Genomic DNA, 22,518 nt, shown 5'->3' on the forward strand with positions numbered 1-22,518 from the left:
CATTGCTAATTGGAGCAAGAAAAAATGAGGGATCTAGTACCCCTCTCCTCATCTGACAGTTAAGGAAACTGAAGGTCTGAGAATAGAAATATAGTTTCCAAGTTCACACAGATGAGTTTGTGAAGCCTCTGGAACTAGAATTCAGAACTCTTGACCCCATATCCAGAGCTCTTTCCCCCTATCCTAAGTTCAAGCACAGTAGTATGACTTGAACCTGTATTTTTCCACTGCTGTGGCTATCTGGCTCTGTTCCATGATGGAGAACAAATGTCCTTCCTCATCACTGCCATTGAAAGCTTCCTCTGGAACAAACAAAACACAAATTGGGTAGGATCAGCCATCCATGCTTTCTTGAGGCCTCAGGCAATGGAGCTCAGAGGTTTTCAAAATAAGGAATAATCTCCCATGTTGAACTAGCAAGAATTCACCAGAGCTCTTCTTCCTTCCTCCCTCTGATGAGGGGGGAAAGAGAGAAGGGGAAACCTTTATGGGAACCCATTCAAGTCATGGTTCCTCTGAAACATATCTATGGATCAATTGAGGGGTTTGTTGATCCCAGATTAAGAACTCTGGTCTAGTCCAAACTTCTAATTTTTCAGCTCAGAGGACTTAACACCCAGAGTTAAAAAAAAAAAGAATTTTAGAAGCCATTTAGTCCAACCTCCCACATTTTATAGATAAGGAAACTGAGGCCCAGGAAAGTTAAAGTACTTGTCTGAGGTCACACCAGTTGTAAGCAGCAGAGGTAGCACTGTGGTCTTTTAACACCAAACTCCTGCTCTTGCCCTTGGCTAGGAAGAGCCATGGAGTGGTTTATACCAATAGGACCCTGATTAGCATCCATAGGATGCTGTGTTACAGCAGACAAAGGAATAAAATGGTTATGAATTGTAGCCCAGGAAGCCTGACCAAAGGCTGTTGTCATAGAACCATAAAGACTCATAGAACTACAGACATTTCACGCTGGATGAGAGCTGAGCAGTCATCTAAAGCAACATATGCTCCCAAAGAAATTTCCACTGCAGCCTCTCTGACTTCCAAGGAGGGAGAATTCCCCACTTCTGCAGGCAACCTATGACTGTTATGGGCTGTCGTTGGGAATGTGATTAGGACGGTCAATGTGATTAGAATATCAGTGGAATGTCATAATGAAGCGCTTCCTGACATCAGACATAAATTAGCCTCTTTACAGCTTCCATAGATTTTCCCTACCTCTGTCTTCAGGGATCAAACAGAAAACGTCAAATTCTTTTCCTACCTCTTAGCCCTTCAAATACATGAAAATTTCCATTTTGTCTTTTTTGACCTCTTCCCAAAGGCTTTTTTTCCCCTTAAACATCCCTAGGGCTGAACTGTTGGACTAATCCTATTATAGCATGTGTTTAAGATGCTGTTATAGCATGAACTTAAGGCTATTTGCCATCCTGTGTACACTTTCTGGCTTGTCAAAGTCCTTTCTAAAATATGGCACCCACAATTGAACAGAGTTAAATAAATGTAGTCTGACCAAGGGAAGGTATGGAAGGACCATCTCCCCCTTTATTCCTGGAAACTGTCTGATGGTCTTAATGAATTCCAAGATTGAGTTAGATTTTTTTTGTCAATCACATGACATTCCTGACTAACTAGAAGTTCATTAAAACTCCCAGATCTTTTCCAGTTAAACTGCTGCGTAATCATGCTTTTCCCATCTTTTTAACTGTGAAATTGAAAGAAGTCTTCTCAATGTTGATGCATAATTTTATTGGCTTTATAAGACTATGTCATTCTAAACCTATTACCACACAGAGATGGGTGGAAGAGAGGAAAGGGGGTCCTTTATCCTGGGACAGACACAACAAGGTTCATTGGATGGATGACAAAAGGAGCAAGACAGGTGACAGAAAACCACAGGAAGAAAGATTGAGTAGATTCTAAGCCAAGCTAAACCTAAGATAAGCCAAATCACCTATACAGAAAAGTTGGACAATAAAGGAAATCTCAGGCAAGAGCTTAGACTAAACACAATCAAGAATATCCTAAGTTCCAATGATCTTATGAGGACTGCAAACAGCAGTATATGGGATTTGTATTTCAGCAATAATTAAGAAGGAACAGTGGGGCAACCAAGTGACTCAGTGGATAGAGACGAGAGGTTGGAGGTTCAAATGTAACCTCAGACTCATCCTAGCTGTGCGATCCTGGGCAAGTCACTTAAGCCCAATTGTCTACCACTTACTCCTCTTCTGCCTTGGAATTGATGCTCAGTATCAATTCTAAGAGAGAAGTAAGAGTTTAAAAAATAAAAGGACCAGGGAAAAGTCAATGTTTTTGTGTGTCAGGAGGAAGGTATATGACTAAGCATGTACAAAGATCTATATTCAGAGTGTAAATTAGATTTAATTTGTTTACAGAGCAAATATGCTCTTTGCAGGTGCTTGCTGGAGTTATGCAAACTCCTTTGAAGTATTTAGAGAAATCCATGTTTCTTTGAGTTATTCCTAACTGGGAAAGCCAAAATTGATGGAGGTTTAGTGAGCAATATGGTGGAAAGAATAAAGGAAATCTTTAAAAGATCAAGATTTAAGGTTCCTTGCCACACAACCATGCTAGGAGATCTACCACAAGTTTACGCTTTCTACCTCACTTGGGATTGCCCAGGATACTTTTTCCAGATATACTCTCTCTCCAGAGACTCTTTTCAAACTTCCTCTTCTCTATGCAAATCACCTATTTTAACCCATTCCCTCTCTTTCTCAAGAGAAGCCCTCTCCTGATACCTGACTGACAAATGAGTCCATTTATCACAAGTTTCCTCTCTTTACCAACTTCACATTTCTAATCACCTCAATGTCACCTCTCCTTCTTGCCTCCTTTTTGCTAGTCTTGGTGGATAAGATAGAACTTTGATCTTACTGGCATCTATCTTTCTGCTTGTGCCTTTCATCCCTTTCCTCTCATCCCCTCATCTAGTGTGTTGCTTCAGATGCTACATGGCAGATTTCCTCTTTAATCATTTCTTCTCCCTATTTTCAACATTTCCTTATCCACTGTATTTTCCTAGACACCAACATTCTCAAATCCCCTATGTCCCAGTCAAGAATACCTTCATTTGATCTTGCCATCCCTTCAGACTGTCCTCCTCTATCTCTGTTCCCTTCCATAGTTATACTCCTAGAAAAATCTGTCTCTATTCATCTTCTCAACTTTCTTACCTCCAACTCACTTCTCAAAATCTTTCAGTCTTACTTCTATTCAAACTATTTAAGTGAAAATTTCCAACTCATCAATGACCTCTTTTTTTTAAACCCTTACTTTCCATCTTTGAATTGAAACGATGTCTTGGTTCCAAGGCAGATGAATGGTAAGGCCTGGGCAAGTTAAGTGTTGCCCAGAGCCACACAGTTAGGAAGTATCTGAGGCCAGATCTGAATCTCCCATCTCTTGACCTGACTCTCAATCCACTGAGCCATCTATCTGCCTTCCACCATGAAATCTTTATTGATAAATCCATTGACCTTTCCAAAGTTCATTCTTCTTGATTCCTTTGCAGTATTCAATAATGTTGACATTGAGTTTTCTCTCTTTCCTGAGTTTTTATGCCATTAATTTCTCTTCTCCTACCTGTCTGACCAATTGTTCTCAGATGCACCCAAGGGCTCTGTGCCTGATCTACCTCTTTTCCCTCTTTTTTCTTTCTTGGTGATCTCATCTATCCCTATGCAGGTGACTCCCAGACATACACATCCAGCCCATATCTCTCTCCTGTGCTATAGTCCCACATTTCTGACTGCCTGTTGGACATCTTCACTTGGATATACTAAAGTAACATCAAACTCAACATGTCCAAATTAAAACTCATTCCCTTCTCTCCTAAATTTATTTCTTTGGAGGGCATTACCATTCATTTTTCCACTCACCCAGGTAATCAACCTAGAAGTTACTCTCAACTTTTTATTCTCATTTACTCTACATATCTAAGAAGTTGCCAAGATTTACTGGTTACACCCCCAACTACTCTCTCATCTGTCTCTTTGTCTACACTCATATCAAGAACATTCTAGGTCAGGATTTTTGTTAGCTCTCACTTGGACTATGGCAATAGCCTCCCAATGGTCTCCCTGCTTCCAGTCTCTTCCTCCTCTCCAATACTAAGTGGTAAAGCAGATATAGCAGTGGGCATCAAGTCAAAAAAACCTGAGTTCAAATCCAGCCTCAGACACTTACTAGCTGTGTGGTCCTGGACAAATCACTTATCATCCATTTGACCCAATTTCCTCAACTGTAAAAATGGAGATAATAATAGCACCTACTTCACAAAGTTGTTCTGAGGATCAAATGAGATAATATTTGTAAAGTGCTTAGCAGAAGGCCTGGCACATAATAGGTGTTATACAAATATTTATTCCCCTCTTTCCATTATTTCTGGAACAGAATGTCATTTGCACCGCAGGTCTGTTACTTCCCAAACTGAGACATTCCTCCCTGATCACCAATTTGGCTCCTTTTATTAGAAGGTAAGCTCTTTGGAGTGGGAATGATTTCTCTTTTTATTTGTCTACCCAGCACTTAGCACAATGCCTGGCACATAGCAAAGAACATAATAAATGACTTTTTGTTCACTTATTCACTATTTCATTCACTCTAAACACACATAGTAAGCCACACCTTTAAAATATCTCACACACATACACACACACCTATCATCATATTTATAAGAGTAATTCAACCATCCCCATTTCACTTAGGTCCCATATGGAATACAGCAATCAGTTCCAAATGACATATTTTAGAAGAGTCAATGACAAGCCGAAGTAGATCTATACCAGCCAGAATGAAGAGAGTCCTGGGAAATGTGCCATATGAGGATGGGCTGAGAGAAAGACCTGCCACCTTCTAGAAAGGAAGATTTAGAAAGCAAGTAAGAGTTGCCTTCAGAAATTTGAAATATCATCACAAGGAGAAGATATCAAAGTTGTTCTCTTTGGTCTTGGGGATAAAGACCAAAGGGCAAGTTATAAAAAAGACAAGTTTTGACTCCATTTAGTCAACAATTTCCCAACAATTAAAATCACCAATAGTGGACTGGGCTAGCTTCCTCTTGTCACCATTAGTGGTCAACTGGTCTTGAAGTTGAGAATAGATGATCTTGTAGAAAGGATTCTAAAATTTTAATATTCATCAATCCTTTAAATGAGCAGTTTTCAAATTTATTGGTCTCAGAACCTCTTTGCTTTTTAGAGAGTATCAAGGACTCCTCCCAGAGCTTTTGTTTTATGTGAGTGATGTCTATAAATATTTACTATATTAAAGCTAAAATATCTTATTAATAAACATTTTGAACTCATGTACCCTCTAAAAGAGTTTCAGAGTCACATATTGTTTCTAAGACCACACTTTGAGGATCTCACTCTAGAGTCATCAGTTTCCAACTCTATGCTTCATAATACTTTAATAGGCCCATGATTTCTTCAAGGAGGATACTCTACCCATTAGTTCAGAGAGCAACCTATCAGTGATTTTTCCAAGATTTTATGATTCTTTAAAATCTGAGCCTATGATTACCCAAGAGTTATCACAGTCCTGGAGTCCAATTTTTGTCCAGAATGAATAATCACAGTGAAGGTCCATTGGACCAATGCTTTTGAAAATCTCAAAGGATGAATAAGAGGAACAAAGTCCAGTTAGCTACAGAACTACCCAAACACAGATGTATATAATCTCCTCAGTATCATAAATTGTGGTTACATAAACTGTTGCATAATAATAGTACTTATCAGTGTTGCCATCACTTTCTGAGCACAGTCCTTTCTTCTTGGAAAGTGAACACTGTGATGTGTTGTTTCCGTATCAAGAATGGATTCTTAAACAGAACTGAGTATTGTAATAGTCACAAATATCAACATTTACCTTGGAGCTAGGTGTGACAAAAAAAAGAACTCAAGGAGGTCACGGGGAGGAAGGATGGTGTATAAAAGACAGGTGAAGCAAGCATTCATTCACCAAGGAGGCAAAGATGGCTAAACTCACTCTCCTCATTGGTAAGTGACCATCCAGAATTTTTAAGTTTTTTACTCTTCTGATTTTCCTGCTAATTTCTTCATTTAACTTGCTTCCCACCTTATAGCTGGAGCTAAATTCCATGAGGTTATTCAGCCTGGAAAAATCATGGAAACATTGTAGTTCCCACTTCCACAGTGTAAGGGGAGGGGAGTCCTACCTTGAGACTCTGCTCCTATCTGGACCCTCTTTGTCCTATGATATAGGAAGTGCTGGAAAGCCATCTCTATGTCAGAATCAATCTATCTCTTCAAAGCTATACTCTTGCTTGACACTGATAGGTTGACATGATTAGATTCAGGTACCCTCCTTGACCCATCACTGCCAGTAAGTCCATGAACCTGGGCAAGGAAGGATAGTAAGTCAAGAAGTGTATTGAGTTTGGAGGGGGGACCTAGGGACCTCCCCAGGAGAAAATACTTTTCCCATGGAATATCCCTTTAACAATTAATTTGAGCCTTCTGGGAAACCATATTCTTGGAAGGGCAGTCTCCCCTAGCCTCATGGAGACCAGATTCTAAGGGAGGAATAAGGTTCCAAATGAGTGTCTTCTTCATCTTTATTTCAAAAGTCTTGTCATTTGAGTAGGGCAGTGTCTCCAGAGAATATAGAAAGTTTGATAGTATTAAGAAACAAGCCCCCAAGGTCCTAAGAGATCTTAATGTCTGCTTATCCTCTCAAAATACACTGGAAGACTTTTAAACCTGCTTCTGGTTACTGTGCTAAGATTTACTCTTTTTTTAAATGATTATATCTTTTTTTCAATGAACAAAAACTGTGTTATCTCTGTCCCTCCTCTTATCCCCAACCCCAGTGAAAAAAGCAAGAAAAATGCTTGTGACAAATATATATAGTTAAGCAAGTTATATTTAAATACTGGCTATGTCCAAAAAAAAGTCTTATTCTAGATCTTAGTCCATCATTTCAAAGAGGAACAGACCTAAAATTCTCCACCTCTCTGGTTTTATTTATCCATACAACTCTTCTAAATGGTGTCTGTGGAATAGATAACAAAAAAAATTCACTTTTAACAACACTCAGTCTCCTTTTTTCCTGGTTCTTTGCTCAACCAAAAAAAGCCTTTCTCGTTCAATATCTTTCTTCTTTTGAGTGGGTAAGTCTATCAGGACAAATGGTTGGCATTAGTTATACAGTCTGGGAAATCTCCCATTATCAACAACAATAAGTTGTTTCTAGAAAGTAAAGCAGCACGCAGGGTGTTCTAAATTTGGGGTATCTTGGGACAAAGCCCTTGTCCTAATTATGGTCCTGAAAGGAAAGAGTTCTAAGGGGTCAGTTTGGGGAGGCAAGAAGGAAGAAATTCAAGTCAGGCACAAAAAATGACCTCATCAAATTGTAAAAAGCAACAAAAGAGACTATAATTTTCATTGCTATCAACCAGTATTTATTGGAGGTGTATACATAGGGGGAAGCTAGATGGCTCAGTGGATTGAGAGCCAGGCTTGAAAAACAGGAGGTCCTGGGTTCAAATTTAGCCTTGTGACCCTGGGCCAGTCACTTAACCCCCATTGCCTAGCCCTCACCACTCTTCTGCCTTAGAACCAATACACCGTACTGATTCTAAGAAGGAAGGTAAGGGTTAAAAAAAGGAAGAACACATGAGTATTTCGTTTCTGTTCTAGATGGAACACTCAGAGAACTTTGAGAACTAGTTATCTTTAGATAGCTTTATCACAAAATCATGATTTGAAGTTAATTCCAAAGAATAGATGTGTCTATAGTGCATAGAAATCAATAGTTACCTCCTGGAGGAGTTAGACTAACTCAGGCTAAATAATTGCACATAGAGAATTCATTTATTAATCTAGTGATTACTTTTCAAAGACTCAGATATTTCTATATTGCACAAACACACTTTGAATCCAGAGCCCCAAACCCAACTAGCCTCCCTCTCCAAAGCCTTATCAGCTCTGGAAACCACCCAAAGAGCTATTAAGTTGGTTCTCCCATGGAGCCATCATCACTGTCCTTTGGATGGGGTCACTTCATTATATTCCCTTTACTATGTAGAATTGGAGGGACATCTGTTGATTTACTGATTAGCCCTGTGAACTTCCCAGTTAGATGCCCCTACCTAGGAACCCTCCTGACAAAGACTTGGGTCAGGGGGTATAAAAGTCAGAGCACAACTGCTGCAGACCAGTACAGATTGCAGCCATGGCAAAGCTCATCCTCCTTGCTGCTGAGTCAGTGCTCTTAGGAGAAACTCAATCTCCGGTGACTTTTTTCCTTCCCTTTTCTTTCTGAGACCTTTGTAGAGAATCATTGGATACGAGAACTAACTCAGAGATTTAGAGACATAAAGAGAGTAGTGCTTTATTTTTAGAGATGAGAAAAGTGCAACATAGGGTGGTTAGGTGACTCATCCAAGTTCCCTAGTGTCTGAGGTGGGATTTGAACCCAGTCTTCTCATCTCCAAGCTCAGTTCCTACCCATACCTCCATTTCTTCCTATTTTAATCTCATTATACTCTCCATTCTTCTACTGTACTTCTGATGCCTTTACTTCTAGGGGATTAATTATAATTTTTATTATGTTATAATAATTATTATTACTAGGGGATATAACCTCCTTTGGGCCTCAGTTTCTTTATCTGTAAAATGCAGGAAAGGAACTGGACTAAATGGTTTATGAAGTCACTTCCAGCCCTAGCTCTATGATTCTATGATTTCATCCTTCTAGAATGAAAATTCTTTTTTTAATTAAATTAATTAATTAAGAATATTTTTCTATGATTATAAGATTCATGTAGAACAGAAATTCTTAACCTGGGTTCCATGACTTTTTTAAAAAATGATGTTTTGACATTTTTGCATTTAAAATATTTTAAGGAAAAGTCTATATGTTTCACCAGATGGCTAAAGAAATCCATGAGACAAAAACGCTAATTATTTGTATTCTAGAACGTAAGCTCCTCCAAGGTAACATCTGCTTCATTGTATCTATATCCTCAACATTTAGCACAGTATCTTGGATTCAATTATTTATTAAGTGCCCCTTATTTGTGCCAGACATTGTACTGGGGGGAGGGGGGTATGACGATGATCCAAGGAGTTTGTGCTAAAAATTCTTCAATGGTGCCTTGAACAGTATGTAATAAGAATATTATGAGCAGTCTATTCAATTGCCCTGAGTGTTCACAATATTGTTGTTATTGAAAGGGGTTCAAAAACCAAAAAATGTTAGGAACCACTGTGTAAGCTGAAGGGAATAGAGAGAAAAATGAAATCGTTTCTGCAGCTGGATAGTACAGTGGGTACAGCATGGACCTGGGGTCAGGAAGCCCTAAGTTTAAATCTGACCTCAGAAACTTATTAGCTATATGACTCTGTGCGGATATCTTAATTTCTCTTGCTTCAGTTTCCTCATCTGTAAAATGGGTATAATAATAGTACTCATCTCCTAGAGTTGTTGAAGACAGTATGAAATGATATTTGTAAAATGATTTGCAAACCTTAAAGTGCTACACAAATGGTGACTCTTACTATTTGCACAAGGGGTTATTGTAGGCAGTTAATAAATGCTTGTTAATGTGGCCTCCATTTGCCTAGCCCTGGCTGCACTTCTGTCTTAGAATTAATATGGAGAAAAAGATACAGGGTTTTAAAAAATGCTTGTTGAATTGAAATGAATGACAGTCGGGGTCCTAAAATGTCCTGCTCATTCAACTTCTGGTTTTCGTGGTCCCATGACTGGCTTTCCGTACTTGTCTCAAGACCTCTTCTCTCTTTGGTCCTGACATTGGCATGGCCATATTCTGCAATCATGTGCTGGCCTCATCCATGCTCCTACCTCCTTCTTTACCTCCCCACTAGGTTTTTTCCTATTTTTCCAGTTACCACCTTTGGTACATCCATTTGATTCCTATTGATTTTATTTGCCAACTCAATTAAATTAACAGGGAGAAGAAAAGAAAATCTAAAAAAGAAAAAAAAGTATGTGTAGTAGAGAAGGAGGGTCCAGGATGATTCAGTAGCTCGGCTGTGTATGATATATCCTTTATGGAAGTGAAAGCAGGACAGAGAGAGCAAGTCAATGATTTCCACGCACGTGCATGCACATACACACATGCCACTTTTTAAAAAATTTTACCTTTTGTTTTAGACTTGATACTAAGTATCGGCTCCAAGGTAGAAGAGCTGTAAGGGCTAGGCAATTGGGGTTATGTGACTTGGCCAGGGTCACACAGATAGGAAGTGTCTGAGACCAGATTTGAACCCAGGACCTCCTGTCTCCAGCTTGTTACTCTAAACTGTACCACCTAGCTGCTCCCACATACACTTTTTTTCCCAGAATTGACTTCTCTTTTACATACTATTCCAACTCATTTGGTTGCATGCACCATGGAATTGACACTGTTCTAGCATTCACTGGAAAGGCCCCTTTTGCACATTCTCCTAGGATCAATAGGATCTGATACTAATCAGCTGGATGACTGGTCCCAGGCCAAGGTAGATGATGAGCAGAGGGGAGGGACCACTCTGCAGACAGACCCTCTGGGTGGTCTCTAGACAATATCCTGGGGAAGCCTGTACCAAAGCTCTCTCATAGATAACAAGCTTCTTGCCCTTCTAGGTCTGACCTCTTGGCTCCTAAAGAGTCTGTTTCTGCTCTGGGAAGACAGAATCTAAAGCTTGCAGGGGATGTTCCTGCTGTGCTCTGTGCTAGGAAGGAAACAGAGAGCAGTCTTCAGTTATGTCAATGTTTTGTAGAAGAAGGATTAATCCTGTTCAGCTTGACCTCAGAGGGCACAACTAGGTACCAAAGATAGAAATTGCAGAGAGGTAGACTGACTCATTTTGAGCAAAAATTTCTTAGTAATTTGAGCTGCTCCAAAGCGGTATAAGCTATCTCAGGAAAAAAAAATAGCAAGCTTTTTAATAATGATTTATGGTTCGTAAAGCCCTTTATAGATGTTATATCAACAATCTGGACAGGTAGGTGCTATTATTATCCCCATTTTACAGAGGAGCAAGCTTGGTCTGAAGATAGGTTAAGTTTCTCTCTCACCCAGAGTCACAGAACTCATATCTTTCTTGAGAAAGGTAGAAAGAGAGAGAGAGAGAGAGAGAGAAAGAGAGAGAGAGAAAGAGAGAGAGAGAGAGAGAGAGAGAGAGAGAGAGAGAGAGAGAAACATAGATGCATACATATACATACATAGATACATATCTGGGTATATATAAAAACATGCATATATATGTGTGTGCATATATCTGAGGCAGAATTAGAACTCAGATCTTCCTGATCCCAAGTCCAATATTCTATCTACTGCTCTATCTAGCTAAAATTGTAGGATCTTCTTTCCTGTGATTCTCCTGACAGAAGCTATATGACCATTTGTCAAGGATCTTATAGAGAAAATTCTTATTCATGAATGGGTTAGACTTGATGGTCTCTGAGGACCCTTCAACTTTGGAGTTCTGTGCTTTTGTGGGATAGCAACCTACTGCATGAAGGAGAGTTTACCACCTTGACAGATATATTAATTTTAAGGTTCACTTTTTGCCATGAAATATCTTAAGTTTCCCTGAAAACCCACTTAAAACATCATATTCTGAGATAAATTGGACCTTAAGTCACAAAATAGGGCACGAAAACTATTGGGATCAACTAGAACATTCTCTAATAGAACATGAGTTCCTGGAGGGCAGGAATATTTAGCTTCTGATGTATCCCTGGTACCTAGTAAAGTTCTTAATAAATATCTATTGGTAAATGTTTTATTTTGATTTTTTTTCTTCTCTAGGTCTGGCCCTGGTGCTGTTTGCCCAACTGGGTAAGTCATAGGCTCCTGCTTTTGCCCCTGACTCATCTCATTTTACAGTATCTTCATTGTCCTCTTCACCTTCTCCAGTATCCAAGTACAGATCATTTCTTTGCTTATTATATCACATGAGCTCAGAGAAGGACAACTTGCTGGAGTAGCTGAAGATACCTGACTCAGAGAAGTTACTCTACTATTCAAATCCCAAAGTCAAATGGAAAAGACTTGGGGATTATCCCCACAAAAGCTGCCCTCTGTCGGATCATCCAAGGCTATCACACATTCCCTACTGAGCATTATTAGGTTTCTGGGAGCCTGCTCTTTCAGCTTTTTTTTCCAAAAGAGAATAAGAGCTCAGATCTTCCCCCAGATTCCAGATTGACAGTCCAAAGCAATTCTATTTTATAAAGAAGTGGGCTAATGGACATTTCTTTAGTTGGTTGCAAAGTATACAAGTATAGATATTTGAACTTCTCTGTAAAACTATTGGCATGGAGGCAGCTAGGTAACTCAGTGAATTGAGAGTAATATCTAGATATGGGAAATCCTGGATTCAAATCTGACCTCAGATCATTTGTAACTCTTAGTCAAGCCTAGCCCTTACAGTTCTTCTGTCTTGGGACCAATACATAGTACTGATCCTAAGACTGAAGGTAAGAATTTAAAAAAGAAAGATGATTAGCACTACCAGTCACATCCCCAAACACCATGAAGTGGAAATATGAAGATACTGACTTTCTCAAAGCCATACTGGGAATTGGTGACAGAACTATCTACAGTTCAGCTCCAGCCTACCTTGTTAGGTTTGTTACAGGTTATTCCCCTGTATACATGTTCTGTTTGAGACAAGTTGACTGTTCCTCAAATATGGCGCTCTATCTCCCATCTCTGTCTATCTTGGCACATGCTCCAAATGCTCTTCCTTCTCACCTCCAGCTACTATAATAAGCAGTTTGATGGGGAGGACATATGAAACATAGGCCTTTGAGTTATGAAGATCTGAATTCAACTCCTGCCTGAAACATTTACTAACTTATGACTGTGGACAAGTCACTTACCTCAGTTTGCCCAACCAAAATAATATATAGTGGAATATAGATAGATAGATAATAGTGCCTATTGCCCAGGGTTGTTATAAGGATCAGATAAGATAATGCATGGGAAAGATGTTTTATAAACCTCAAATGATCTATAAATGCTATATTTTTTTCTTTTTTTAACTCAGCTTAAGTTCTCCATCTTAAAGATCTATCCTGATCCTCTCTACTCTCTTACTCCCACTTCTTAGTGTTCTCCTCTACCCCTTATATCAAATTCCCTTATATCTAGTTGGTACATACAATTTATATTTACCTATATTCATTTATTTCCCCAGTTAAATGTAAGCTTCTTTAAAAAAATAAACAAACAACAAAACCCTTACCATCTATCTTAGAATCAATACTAGTATCAGTTCCAAGGCAGAAGATTCAAGGGCCAAGTAATGGAGGTTAAGTAACTTGCCTAGGGTCACACAGCTAGGAAGTATCTGAGGCTTGATTTGAACCCTGGACCTTCCATCTCCAGGCTTGGTTCTGAATCCACCAGGCTGCCCTGAATGCAAGCTTCTTAGTGGCAGGGACAGTTTCATTTTTGTCCTTGTATTGCCAGTGTCTGGCACATAGTAAGTACTTAACAAATGTTTCTTGAATGAATGATTGAGGAGGCTCTTCTGATATCACTCATTATGACTTTTGCTCCTTGCTGCCAACAGGCTCTGCCTACCACCTGACATGCTACTTCACCAACTGGGCCCAGTACAGACCAGGGCTGGGGCGCTTCAAGCCAGAGAACATCGACCCCTGCCTCTGTACTCACTTGATCTATGCTTTTGCTGGGATGAGGAACAATGAGATCTCTACCATCGAATGGAATGATGTCACCCTCTACAAATCCTTCAATGGTCTGAAAAACAAGTAAGGAGGGGGGAAAGGCTAGTGTATTGACCCTGGGCTAGAATTCCTCAAACTAATCAAATGAAGACCAATCAACCAATATAATCAATGAACATTAAGTACTGACTATGTGCCAGGTACTATATTAAGTGCTGGGGTTACAAAAAAGAAGCAAAAGACAGATCCTTCCTTGGAAGAGCTTAGACTCAAATGAGGGAGGTCAAACCAGACTCCACAACACCATTTCCATACTAAACATAATAAACCCAGTTTATTTACTATTTAGGATAAGAAGTATCTGAGGCGGATTTTTTATATATTCTTGTAGTTTTGAGGCTAGCATGGAGAGTGACCTCTAGGAGTTCACTTTATCTTTAGAACATCAGAGAACTGCCCATATTCACTGGTCATCCCATAAAGGCATCCCATCCAGCCCAGCAAATATTTCTTTTTTTTTTTTTGTTAAGCCTTACCTTCCATCTCAGAATCAATGCTGTGAATTGGTTCCAAGGCAAAAGAGAGGTAAGGGCTAGGCAATGGGCGTTAAGTGACTTGCCCAGGGCCATGCAGCTAGAAAGCCAGCAAATATTTCTAAAGCACCATTTGTCTTCTTTGGAAGTTTTAAAGAAGTGTATTTTTAAATAATTTTTTGGTGACAGCTACTGGAATTTCAGCTTGGTACAATAAGAGGTAGTCCGCTGTAATGGAAAGAGGATGGTAGGGAGAAGCAGGAAAACTGCCTTGGACACTTAATAGCTATGTGTGGCTGTGGACAAGTCATTGAACCACTCCTTCATTTGTAAAATGATGATAATAAATAATATGTATACTCCCTGTCTCATAGAGTTATGACTTGCCCAGGGTCACCCAGCTAGAAGTGTCTGAGGCCAGATTTGAACTCAGGAAGATGAGTCTTCCTGACTCCAGGTGCAGCACTACCTAGCTGCCCAAAGTAGTTGGATCAGTTGATTGCAAAGGTCCCTTTTACCTACAAATGCCATGAGAAAGTAAATTCCATTCGTATGACTCATAATTCCAACTTACGCAGATGAAAGAGGAAATCACTGAACCTAAGAGTTTCTCTGTTCCAAAAATGAATGGGGTGTGGTTGAAGTAGAGAACCATTAAAGTCCCTATCCACACCAAGATTTGCAATTTCCTCTGGTGGAACAAAGCCACATCCCCTTATAATGACAGTTATATTTGCAATAGCCAGCCAGGTAGCACAGTGGATTGAGTGTCTGGCCTGGAGTCAGGGATATTCATCTTCCCAAGTTCAAATCTGGCCTCATGTGTGACCCTGGGCAAATCACTTCACCCTGTTTGCTTCCATTTCCTTATCTGTCAAATAAGCTAGAGAAGGACATGGCAAACCAATCTAGTGCCTTTGCCAAGAAAACCCCAAATGAAGTCACAAAGAGTCAGATATGGCTGAAACAATCAAACAACAACAAATGTTTGTAAAGTAGGTGCTTAGCAAGTATTCAAAAGATGCTGACGGTGCCTGGTGTTTTTGAGAATGAAAACATCATAGTAGTGGTCCCAAGAGGCCAGAGAGGACAAAAAGGAACACACTTTCTTTTCAGCAGCATGTGGTATATTCACAAAGATTGACCATGTACTAGGGCATAAAAGCATTGCAAATAAGTGCAAAAGAGCAGAAATAATAAATGCAACATTCTCAGATCACCATGCAATAAAAATAATAATTAGCAAGGGTACCTGGAGAGAGAAATAAAAAATTAATTGGAAATTAACTAATATAATTCTTAACTGACCAAAATTGGTCAGTTAAGGAACAAATCAGAGAAACAATTAATAATTTCATTGAAGAAAATGACAATGATGAGACATCCTTTCAAAATCTATGGGATGTAGCCAAAGCAATAATTAGGGGAAATTTTATATCCTTGTGTTCATATATTACCAAGAGGCCAGAGAACACTGACCTTGTTAATTGCACCAGAAATGTATAAATAAATGGAGTATAACAACCTAAAAAAAAGTCCTTCAGTGTCTCAACAGATCTTCCTATTGAACTACCCAGCCAATCTCTGTCACTATGAAGGCATTGCAAACTAGTAATAGCATGCAGTATTTAACATTCTCTCTTTATTCTCTCCATAGGAACAGTGAGCTGAAGACTCTCCTGGCAATTGGAGGCTGGAACTTTGGAACTGCCCCGTAAGTCTTTCCTTAAGATTAGTGTCATAATTGATAACCTACTTAGAAAGGTGAAAAGGTACACAGAGTTGTGCCATCTGCATGTGAATCTCCTCACTCCATCTTCTTTCTGTCTCTTTCAGATTCACTACCATGGTCTCCACTCCTGAGAACCGCCAGACTTTCATCAAGTCAGTCATCAAATTCCTGCGCCAGTATGAGTTTGATGGGATTGACTTTGACTGGGAATACCCTGGGTCTCGTGGCAGCCCTCCTCAGGACAAGAACCTCTTCACCGTCCTGATCAAGGTGAGCTGGACATATCTGAGTGTGGTTGAGAAGTAAGAAGCCAATGCCACTGAGGCAAAGCAGAGAACTGAGGTGCCTTGAGCAATCTTCTAAACTGATTTTGACTCTAAATTGAAACTGACCTTTCCAGTAGTCAAAATAGAAACCCCTAATTGAATCATTCATCTTCCAAGTCTTCTTGATCTCACCTCTATAACATATCTTTCATCTCTCCCCTTTACCCATACTTCTCTTTTTGTCTTCTTCTGTCTTAGAATCAATACTGAATATTGGTTATAAGGCAGATGAGCAGTGAGGGCTAGGCACTGGGGGTTAAGTGGCTTTCCCAGGGTTATGCAGCTAAGAAGTGATTGACATCAGATTGAATCCAGGATCTCCTGCCTCTAGGCCTGGTTCTCTAACTACTCAACCACATAGTTGTCCCTGTAATATGCTCTTTAAAAAAACACATAAAAAAAAAACTTGCCTTCCATCTTGGAATCAGTATTGGGCATTGGTTCCAAGGCAGAAGAATGGTAAGAGCTAGGCAGTGGGGGTTAAGTGACTTGCCCAGGGTCACACATCTAGGAAGTATCTGAGACCAAATTTGAAACCAAGACCTCCTATCTCTAGGCCTGGCTTTCAATCCACTGAGCTGCCTGGCAACTCCTGCAATAGTCTCTTAATTGATCCCCCAAGTTTCCCTTCTGAAACCATTATCCACACAACTGCCAAATGGTTATTTCTAAAGAATGAGTCTCACCACATTAGTCCTCTACTCAATAAACTTCAGTGGTTCCCTATTATCTCTAGACAAACAATACTACCTCTTCTATTTAGCATTTAAATCCCTTCACAATCTGGCTTCAACTTATTATCATGCTGGGTACCAAGGAAGAATCTATGCTCCCATGATCCTATGAACTCAATTGAATTGGTGATGCACCCTGAAGGTCATCAATGGAAGAGGCTAGTTGAGTCCAGGGAACTGCCAAAGAAATCTAACTTTGGGCTGCGGTCCATTCTCCCTCTTGTGTTCACCCACAGGAAATGCTTGAAGCCTTTGAGCAGGAAGCTAAACAGATCAACAAACCCAGGCTGATGATCACTGCTGCTGTGGCTGCCGGCATCTCCAACATCGAGTCTGGCTATGACATCCCTCAGCTCTCCCAGTGAGTACCACGATTTATCCTTCAAATGTCTCTAGGCATCGGCTGCCATTTGTGCTGGGAAAGCCAATCCTCAATCCACCATGCTGCTCAGAACCCTTGGTGAAGAGACTCCAGAATTAGGGAGAAAGCACTGGCTAGGACTCAATTCCAATCCTGTTCTCCTTCCCAGGTATCTGGACTTCATCCATGTCATGACCTACGATCTCCATGGCTCTTGGGAGAGCTACACCGGAGAGAACAGCCCCCTGTACAAAAACCCCAGTGACACCGGCAGCAATGCCTACCTCAATGTGGTAAGTGAGTCCCCAGCATGCCATGAGAACTAGAGAAAAATGGGCTCATCAATTAGGGTTCCAAAATACATCAAGGGAGCAAATAGCTGAGAGAAAGTTTAATTACATTCAACACACATTTATTGTTTACTATGTATAAGGAACTTTACTGGTGTCTTGGGGTTGAGATGTGAAAAAATACCTTTGAGGAGCTGATGATAATAACAGTAATAATAATAATAAATAAGAGTAGTTAACATTTATATAAGCACATTAAGGTTTACAAAGTTTTACAGAAATTTTCTCATTTGATCCTTATACTATCCTTGTGCATTAAATACTATTATTATCCTCAATTTACCAGTGTGGAAACTGATTATCAAAAAGATTGTGAGTCCTACCTAAGGTCTCACAATTAGCAAATATCTGAAGGGAGACTGGAACTCAAGTCTTCCTTCTGCCAAGCCCAGCACACCACTTAGTTGCCATATTGTTTGCAGAATCACACAACAAGGTTTAAAAATAAGTACTATAGGTAGCAGCAAGATGGCTCAGTAGATGGAGAGTCAAGCCTGAAGACCAGAGATCCTGGGTTTAAATCTGGCCTCAGGCACATCCTAGCTATATGACCCTGGGCAAGTCACTTAACCCCCACTGCCTAACCTTTACCTCTCTTCTGCCTTGGAACCAATACCTATATTGATTCTAAGAAAGAAGGTAAGATTTGGATTTTAATAAAATAATATATTAGAGAGGGCTGAGTGTAGAAGACAAGACTAATTAGAAGGGTACAGGTATGAGCTAGGGTGGTTCAGGAAGAGTGCATAGAGAACAGAGAATAAGCAAGAGATAGTGCTGAGATAAAATCAGGACAACAGGACACAGTTAGAAAATATCTATTGTCTGAATTTGAACTCAGGCTTCCTGACTCCAGGTCTGGTGCTCTCTTCACTACTTCTAGTAGGAAAATGATCAATACACAAATAATTAAAAATACTATGACATCCTTATCAGTTAGGACAAGAGAAAGATACCTAGGGACCAATTTAATTCATGGGAGGACCTATTGATTAGTACATGGCCATGCATTCCATTCTATTTTAGCAAATGGGATTCAAACATTCAAAGGCAATACAGTGGGTTGAGTACTATGGAAGATACAAAGATGGCTAAGTCGTGGTATGGTCTCCACTGTCTAACAGGAAAGACAAGGCATTTGTTGTTCTTTAGTCAAGTTTGACTCTTCATGACTCCATTGGGATTCTCTTTTTTTTTTGTAAAGATACTACAATGGTTTGCCATTTCCTTCTCCAGCTCATTTTATAGATAAGGAAACTGAGGCAAATAGGGTTAGGTGATTTTTTTTTCCAAGGTAACACAGCTAGTAAGCATCTGAGGCTGTATTTGAACTCAGGTCTTCCTGATTCTATCCACTGCATCATCTCTCTGTTCAAAGACAAGCCATAGACATGAATAACAATAAGTAGAAATTATTAAGTGCATAACAGAAATACATGGTGTCATAAGACCAAGTGAGAGCAAGATCTCTTACACACTGGGGCAGTGGGGATAGAGGGAGGACAAAAGGCAGAAGGTACTTACTGGACAATGAGCCCAGATCTCTCTAATGTGCCTCTCTTCCAGGATTATGTCATGAACTACTGGAAAGATCATGGAGCAGCCCTTGAGAAGCTCATTGTTGGATTCCCAGCCTATGGACATACTTTCATGCTGAGCAACCCCGCTAACCACGGCATCGGTGCACCCACCACTGGCCCTGGCCCTGCTGGACCCTACACCAGGCAGTCTGGTTTCTGGGCTTACTATGAGGTATGTAGCTAGAAAGTTTTATAAAGATGATAAAAGGTTATTTGTGACTCTCCATTTGTCGATCAAAATGCAAAGTTCACTTTTTTTTCTTCTTCATCTCACTTGATTAGTATTTGGAGCTTTAAAAAATTGATATTGCAAAGGGATTATTCACAGAAGGGAGGGTTTCAACCAAAGTCCTAGCCTGATCTGATGTCATGATATGATGGTGATACGGAGCTCTCCAAACCATGTCAGTAGAGAGCAAACTTTGGCAAGCTCTGCTAATCTAGAAAAACTTTTAGAGTGGACCCAAGAAAATTATCTTGGCTAAATACTGAAATTCTCAGAGTCTCTTCAGCAAAGAGCTGGCCACTGAGCAATGATGACTTTTGGCCAGAGCAGTTCCTGAAACGATCTGTTTAAGGCATGCAAGGGTTCTCATCTGTATCAGAAGAAGTACTTGTATAAGTGAAATTGAGGATCCTTGAAATAAAGAAATGATGTTTCTGGTTGAAGGTAAGAAGTATGTGTGCTTGTTTAAGTTGGGCTCTTATTTGGGTTTTATAAGCTCCTAGAGAGCAAAGACTAGCCTTTACCTTTCTTTTACCCTAAATCTATAGCACCTAGTGGGTACACAGGAAGGGTGTTGATTGACTGAATGACTGTACTATTATATAAATGGAAATTCTCATGTTTATGTTTATAAAGTTTATAATTTAAAATTTTAATATAATTTTATTTTTAAAATATTTTTCCATGGTTACATGATTCATGTTCTCTCCCTCTCCTCTTCCTTCCCCACTCCTGGAGCTGACAAGCAATTCCATTGGGTTATACATGTATTATATTACTCAAAACCTATTTCCATTATAATAATAAAAAAAGTTAATGTTTTTAAGTTTAGATATTTTAATCTATATTTATAGATATTTAGATATCAATAATTTAGATATTAAGTTTAAGATATCGAGTGATATCTTTCCCAAAAACTTGTCAGCCTCTTAATCTCATCATTTTCTTTTCTCAGATCTGCCCCTTCCTGAAAAATGGTGCTACTGAGGTGTGGGAGGCTTCTGAGGATGTCCCCTATGCTTATAAAGGCAATGAGTGGGTTGGCTATGACAATCCCAAGAGCTTCCAAATCAAGGTAGAGTATTTCTCTGGGCTCCCCTGAGCCAGTTCATCTTTATTTGTGGTCCAAAGCCTTGGGAGAGCCCAAGATTGTGCCTGGAGCAAACATCTGTCCTGTCCCCACAGGCTGAGTGGCTGAAGAAGAATAACTTTGGAGGTGCCATGGTCTGGGCCATTGATCTGGATGACTTCACTGGGACTTTCTGTAACCAGGGAAAATTCCCCCTGATCAACACCCTGAAGAAAACTCTGGGTCTGGAGAGTGCAAGTGAGTAGAACTGCGGGTGTGCCCTCTCCATTTCCCCTCCCCTTCCTCAATATTTGAAGGGCAATAAGAGCACTGAACAAGGAAGGACTTCCAATCCCTGGAATCTGGGAGTGAAGGGAGGGAGAGGAACTCAAACAAATGCTCTTAACATTTAATTGCGTTCCACCAGAGAAGTGCCACAGTACCACTGGATATGATGGAATCTGGCCAAATTAGGATCTTTGGAGTCTTTGTTCAATTCGAATTAAGGGAAAGCCCTGAATGGCTAGTCATCAAATGGTGGGTCAGCGTAGCTAATTAGGGATCCAGCCTTGTGTCATCCAACATTAATCCATTTATTCATTCTTTGAATGAATATGAACATAAACACTAAGTGCCCAGCATTCTACTAGATACTACAGAGAAGTGATTCTCCCAGATTAAGCCTGGTCGGTCAGATCTTGAAGGAATTTGGGGGGGATGTACATTAGCAATCACATGAAGCCCCTGATTCTCCAGGAGTGTGCCCTGGGGAAAAAACAAACAAACAATCCCTGTACCCTAAAGGGGAAAAAATGTGAAGGTCACTAGTAGATACCAAGAGGCATGAACTGTATAATCCCTGCCTTCAGTTAATTTCCAGACCAGTTGAGATATCACATACATACATTAAAATTTAAATAACTTTTAAATTTAAATATTTAAATAAAAAATTTAAATAACAGTACAGGTAGTTTTGCTTTTGGTGATATATGATTAAATGGTGAATATGTGGTTTGAACTATAAATTCTGTAAGTTTGTAGAAGGGGGAAGTCAATAAAGGTTAGAGTAGTAAAGGAAGGCTTCAGGGAGAGATGGGAACTGAACATGTTTTAGAGAATGTGTCAGAGACAGATCAGCCAATCCAGGATGGGGCCATGAGGAGAGGATGCCCAGGCCAGTGGGGAATGACCCGGAGCAGCACCTTAGAGGGAGTCCCCCTACCTCGGGCGTCTTGGACCATGAGTAGAGAAGACTAATGACCTCATTCCTTCCCTTCCAGGTTGCAAGGCCCCTCCTGAGCCCATTGCTCCCATCACTGAAGCTCCTAGTAAAGGAAGTGGTGACAGTGGCAGCAGCGGCAGTGGCAGCAGTGGCAGCAGCTCTGGTGGCAGTCCCAGCGGCACTGGGTTCTGTGCCTCCAGGGCTAGTGGCCTGTATCCTGACCCCACCGACAAGAATGCCTTCTACAACTGTGTGAATGGAAGGACCTATCAGGAACACTGCCAGGCAGGCCTTGTCTTTGATGCTTCTTGCTCTTGCTGTGACTGGGCATGAATTAGAGAGTTGAAGGTCCCCCAAGTTATCCCCAGAAACGTGCAATAAAGTGATGAACATCAATGTTCTGTGGTCTCTGTTTCTTTGTTCCATGGTTGTGGGTCTCAAAACCACTTCCCACCCCAGACACTCTTAGAATGGAAAAGAATCTTAGAAGTGACCAAGGCCAACTTCCTATTATGGACATTCCATACAACTGGCCAATTAGCTTCCTATTTTGAGTGTTCTAAAGGACACTTTTCCACTGCTGATGGCAGAGAGAGGAGAAACCCCAAAGCCACATACATATGTGGACAAAAAACAAGGAATCTCAGTCTGGGGTTGGTTCCCCACAGCAGCCAGAACTCCTAGAAGCCT

The 22,518-nt window shown here is 40.2% G+C and overlaps 1 protein-coding gene across 1 annotated transcript; it reads left to right on the top strand.

The window, feature by feature from the left end:
* Nucleotides 1-5,950: 5,950 nt before the first annotated feature.
* On the top strand, nt 5,951-22,218 carry LOC100030396 (acidic mammalian chitinase-like). Its single transcript, XM_001372827.3, has 11 exons — nt 5,951-6,020; nt 11,807-11,836; nt 13,578-13,779; nt 15,886-15,942; nt 16,065-16,230; nt 17,257-17,381; nt 17,551-17,674; nt 19,298-19,483; nt 20,493-20,612; nt 20,723-20,864; nt 21,887-22,218. Exons 1-11 carry the CDS (start codon nt 5,996-5,998, stop codon nt 22,159-22,161), a joined length of 1,452 nt encoding a protein of 483 aa, XP_001372864.2. The 5' UTR covers nt 5,951-5,995; the 3' UTR covers nt 22,162-22,218.
* Nucleotides 22,219-22,518: the final 300 nt, after the last annotated feature.

The sequence above is a fragment of the Monodelphis domestica genome, chromosome 2 (assembly GCF_027887165.1).
Source record: "Monodelphis domestica isolate mMonDom1 chromosome 2, mMonDom1.pri, whole genome shotgun sequence".
In the NCBI taxonomy this organism is placed as follows: Eukaryota; Metazoa; Chordata; class Mammalia; order Didelphimorphia; family Didelphidae; genus Monodelphis; species Monodelphis domestica.

Excerpts from the sequence above, each read along its gene's own strand:
- LOC100030396 (XM_001372827.3), top strand. The coding sequence starts at position 5,996 with ATGGCTAAACTCACTCTCCTCATTG. Across the intron at positions 16,231-17,256 it reads TCTTCACCGTCCTGATCAAG|GAAATGCTTGAAGCCTTTGA; the intron begins GTGAGCTGGACA and ends GTTCACCCACAG. Across the intron at positions 19,484-20,492 it reads GTTTCTGGGCTTACTATGAG|ATCTGCCCCTTCCTGAAAAA; the intron begins GTATGTAGCTAG and ends TTCTTTTCTCAG.